This window comes from Pygoscelis adeliae, unplaced genomic scaffold, assembly GCF_000699105.1.
Source record: "Pygoscelis adeliae isolate BGI_AS28 unplaced genomic scaffold, ASM69910v1 Scaffold43, whole genome shotgun sequence".
Taxonomy (NCBI): Eukaryota; Metazoa; Chordata; class Aves; order Sphenisciformes; family Spheniscidae; genus Pygoscelis; species Pygoscelis adeliae.
In genome coordinates, this window is record NW_008824538.1 from 3,240,947 (window position 1) to 3,245,816 (window position 4,870).

At 38.8% G+C, this 4,870-nt stretch overlaps 1 protein-coding gene across 1 annotated transcript in view; it reads left to right on the forward strand.

Moving 5' to 3' along the window:
• Positions 1–2,920: 2,920 nt before the first annotated feature.
• The window catches only part of KLHDC1 (kelch domain containing 1), a 28,658-nt gene continuing 26,708 nt past the window's right edge, over positions 2,921–4,870 (forward strand). The window contains exons 1-2 of the mRNA XM_009321644.1: positions 2,921–2,986; positions 3,674–3,744. Coding sequence (XP_009319919.1) covers positions 2,921–2,986; positions 3,674–3,744 — 137 coding nt within the window. The remainder of the gene's footprint in view (positions 2,987–3,673; positions 3,745–4,870) is intronic.

A 4,870-nucleotide genomic window follows, 5' to 3' on the forward strand; every position in this document is an offset into this window, starting at 1 on the left:
TTCGTGTGCTTTTCCCTTCTCATCTGTTTGCCCTCTTCTCTAAGCGTGGGGGCCCCTGGCCGGCGCCCGTGGCTGCCTGCTGCTCCCTTTCCAGCTGCCTCTCTCACGGAGCACATGCTGGGGAAGGGCTGGTGGAGCCGGTTTGCTTCCCCTGTCCTACAAACGCGTGGTTCCTACGTGCTCTGGGAGTGCTTCTCTAGTCTCCCTTCCTCTGTGGGGTGACGGCTATAATTTTGGGTTTTTCAGTGTGTAATTCTTGTTCCTGAGTCCCTGCATTTTTTACTCCCTTTCCAGCTGCCTCTCTCACGGAGCACATGCTGGGGAAGGGCTGGTGGAGCCGGTTTGCTTCCCCTGTCCTACAAACGCGTGGTTCCTACGTGCTCTGGGAGTGCTTCTCTAGTCTCCCTTCCTCTGTGGGGTGACGGCTATAATTTTGGGTTTTTCAGTGTGTAATTCTTGTTCCTGAGTCCCTGCATTTTTTACGTATTAGTAGTTGTGTGTTACGTACAGTGCGTTTTCCTCCCTCAGAATGCAGTTCTGTCACTTCAAAAACAAGCTCGTGGCAGGCTAAATACATATCTGCTTTTTTTCCATTGAAGGATCGGTACCAGTTCTGGCATAAGTAAATCCTTGTGACTGTTAGGTCTGGATGAATTCAGTCCAAAAGAGAACTATGAATGATACTATATTATATACAGCCAGTTCATTTTATCCACAGTGTCTGTGTATGTTGGCCCTAAAATGTGAAAGTAGCTGTGCTTGGTATTATTCCTGGTCTTGATCGGGTTGAAAACATGTTTCTGTTAACGTATTCTGTATTTTTCTATCTATGTTTTTCATGGGCTAAGGTAAGCTTTCAAATGTGCAAAGCTTGTCCTTCTGTGTAGTTGGGGACTCCTGGGTTTAAATTTGAAAATCCATTTTGTATTATGAGTGTGTGCAATACAGGGGGAAGGACATTTCTAGGGCTCTCAGGTACTAGTGGCTAGTTGTCTCTTCTTGAAGCACATTACCGTTTACTTTCTGGAAATTGGAGTGTTCTTTTTTTAATAACTAAAAACGTTGTACTTAAAGGCGGGGTAGAGCTGGGCAGCTCGTGGAATTTGAGGAGTTGCTCTGCTCCCGAACTCGATTAATTTGACCTGGAAAGGATTGTGCTGCTGGTGGCTGCTGAAATACTGAAAATACAAACCGGTGCTGTGTACCGAAGTACAAACCCTCAGCTGCGGTAGGAAGCCAGGCAGGGGGGTTCCACTGGCTGGGTTACCCTGGCAGGCCTTCTCTAGCCTATGGCGTGGCCAGGCTTGCCCAGTACCAAACTGTAATGAAATTGAGGAACCCTCAGGAGCCTGTAAACTGTTCCCACGGCTTTTCTTCCCTTTGGAGGTCTTCGGTAGGTAGTGTTTCTTGTGACTGCAAGTCATGTAAGGATTTGAATACATATTTTGTAGTGTCAAGAAGTTAGCCACCTTTAGAATAAGCATATATTTAAATAATGTGAGTCATCTGTGATGTACAGGAAGATTTAGTGTCCTTTTCTGGCCTTAAACTCCATAATATTCTGTATAACTATGCAACACTTAAATCACTGGTAATACTCGGTAGTTCTCTATGCTTTGGTCTTTAGAAACTAAGGTTGGACTGGCTAGTGCAGTGTTCTCAAAGGTTTTCTAATAAAGGATCCTGGGTTCATGGCACAGTCAAAATGGACAATGTGTGTTAAGTTTAGCAGACAAACTTTGCAAATGTTTTTAGTAGTTTTACGTATTTATTTGTGGAAGGTATTATGAAAATCGTTGTTATTCTCTAAGCAGCACTTTACACAGGTAAATAATTTTACATTTTTACATTTTACATGTTGATGGTGGACTACTGCCCAGCTAACTTATTTTTGGCATCAGTGTATTTGCTCAGAGCTGGTTCTGTAGCAAATGCTTAGCCTCTGGCCACTGACGTATCTAGATTAAATTGAGTAGACTTCTGCGCTTTGTGAAAGCTGCAAGCTGCGTGTAACAGCAGAGCCTACTTTATGAAAGGTACCTGGCAGGATAAACTGTACCAAACAGCGCGCGTACGTGCCTGGTTGGCACCTTTCAAACTGAGAAGGTAGTAATAAACTATCATGTAAAGGCAAGTAATCAATATCAGTAACTAAATTGTTAATAACTAAATTTCAGTTTTGTATTTCACTTCTTTTCCTCACATTCATTTAATTTTGATCTATTTTTTTTTTTATTTACTGACTCTGGCTGCTTATTCCCTCAGTCTTTCATTTCTTTCTAATGCGAAGACAATAATTAACGGTGTAATTGTTACTCAGCCTGAGTGCTGCAATTGCATTCTTTTGGGCTTCCTTCTCCTCTTTGTTATTCTTCATCATCATTATTTCCCAAATTATTTTTCTTTGTTACATGGCGTCTGTTTGGGAGTCTTCATAGATCTGTTTTCCACAGAGGAATTAATTTTCTCCTTCATGTTACGGCATAGGTTAAGCTCTTTTATATTTGTCATTTTGTTCTTTCAAGTTCCTTCCTTCAGTTGCTGCAAGCAGCTGTTCTTTCTGTGCTTTTCAGTTACACTTTTCTCTATATTTTTCCATTATGCCAAGAATTGCCTCCTAATTAAAAGTATCTCCCAAAACAAAGATGATGAGTTTTAATTCAGGAGCTTCAAATCTGGCCTGGTTTATGTTGTTACACATCTTTCTTGGCAAAACGTTAAGTTGGTCAATGAGTGGGCCTGAGGAATTAAGTTCCTTATTTTTAAAATGAGTACTTTCTTCTGACTTTCTGTTTAGTTGTTGGGTTCTTTACCCATCTACGCAGCCTGGCAAAATCTCAGTTTCTGGAAAAGATAAAAAGGGGTTGTGGAATGATGAAAAAAATCTTTCAGATGAAGGAGAACCCTCTTTTCCTTAAAGATGCAAAAAGCCCCAAAGAACAGCATTAATACTTTGATGCTCGTCTTTGATGTTCTGTATTTGGAGGTATGAAGGCTAACAGTACAGCAAAATTTGCTCAGAGTGATCACATCAGTGACTGAAAAAATACTTTCTTTAGTAACAGCATTTTAATAGAGGGAAGTATCTTTGACAGTCTCTCTTAAGATTTTTGTTTGGTTTTTTTTTTTAAATCCATGGTCATGTTATGGTACTGTTGTGCTACTTGTTAGTAGCAGTTGTGTATGTTTCCTAATGACTTAATTGTTCGCCTGTGCTATTTTCTTATTTCTACAAATTGGCTATTGTATTATATTCATATTGCTTTTTTAATATTGAAATACTTCTCTCCCTACCTCTCATACACCAAACTTATTCTTTTATTCTTTTAATAATCTTCACACCTTAAAATGAGTGATGAAAGATGCTATTAACAATCAACAAAGCTCAATGACATCAGGAAATGCCTAGCACAGTATTTTTAATAGCTTCAAAAAATGAAAAACATCTTTTTTGAACTTCTAGTATAAAATGTAAAATATTAGCATTATTGAGCTGCCTGTTTAAAACTGTAATGATCAGAGCAATAATGTTGGGGTATGACTTACGCTGTGGTAGATTATCTCCTTAAGATTGTTCCGTGTTGCTAAGTAACATGATTTGGTATTTCATTTTGAAACGTATGGTGTATAATGCATAATTGATTTAACATTTGCAAATTTTTTTCCGTTTTAGTCAATTGAAGAAAATGAAGTTTATCTGCCTAATGATGAGCTCTGGATCTATGAAATGGATAGCGGGTTATGGTAAGTGGCATAATTTATATTTAATTAATATAAAAAGGTGATCTTCGCATAGATTACAATTAGCTGCAGTGAAAAGACTAACTTCAGTTACATGAGTTATTGATCATGCTCCCTGGAGTTTAAACAGCAGATGTTTAATGTGAAGACTGAAGAACAGACACATGTACTTGCAAATTGCTCTAGGAAACACATTCATTCCTTAAGTATCATTATTTTTTTCAAGAGGATGTTTGAAATGGTCAGCTTAAGGCTCTCTTGTTAAAACAGGTGCATTTTATTTGTGCATTTATTTTTGGCTTAGTTCTCCATACGTTAACTTTTATGTTAAAAGGAGTATTTAAACACTGGATATTTGGGTTCTTGATCTATTTACAATTACATACTTGCTGTTATTACTTAATTGTGTTATGAGTGTATTTGTATAAATAACTTATAACTAACCAGATCTTGCACATCAGTAGCAATTTAATCTTTACATTTTATATTCGTTGTGGGTACATATTGTATGTGGGGAGAGATAACAATGCCTCTTTTTAAAGTTTTCCAGTGATTTCTATTGCAATAATCGCATTTAGTCTGGTAAAGGGTCCATTTGGGCTTTTATGTGTTTTCTGCCAGCTGTCTTTCTAGTCTTCCAGCTGTTTATACATTTCTTGCATACCCATATTCAAGAGTTTCATTCCATACCCATCTTCAAAGCAACAATTTGAAATGGAGGGAAAATGGGAGGAGGGCTACATCAGGAAGGTGTCTTATAGTATGTATGAAATTTCACATCTGTGTGATGTGGAAAACAGTTTGCGTAGGGTTAGCTGTGAAGTTCTAGCAAGTCCTTTTCCTACCCTCACTGAGACTGGCTTGCTGTCTGTTTCTTTTGGTGAAAGGGTTGGCTAAAGCAACCTCATACTCTCTCCTGTTTTTCACCCCTGATGTCCCGGTATCGGTTGCACTGGTCCAGCTGTTTGTATGGTCACGTGGGAAATAGGATCAGGAAAGTGATCTGGGTTAAATACAACGTTTCTTTTTTTCAGGGTTATTTTTAACCTGAATTGGTTCTTGATCTCATTCAGTGTACAGCACAGACAGTTGTACACGTACAGCTGAGTGCACCGCATGACACAGGAAC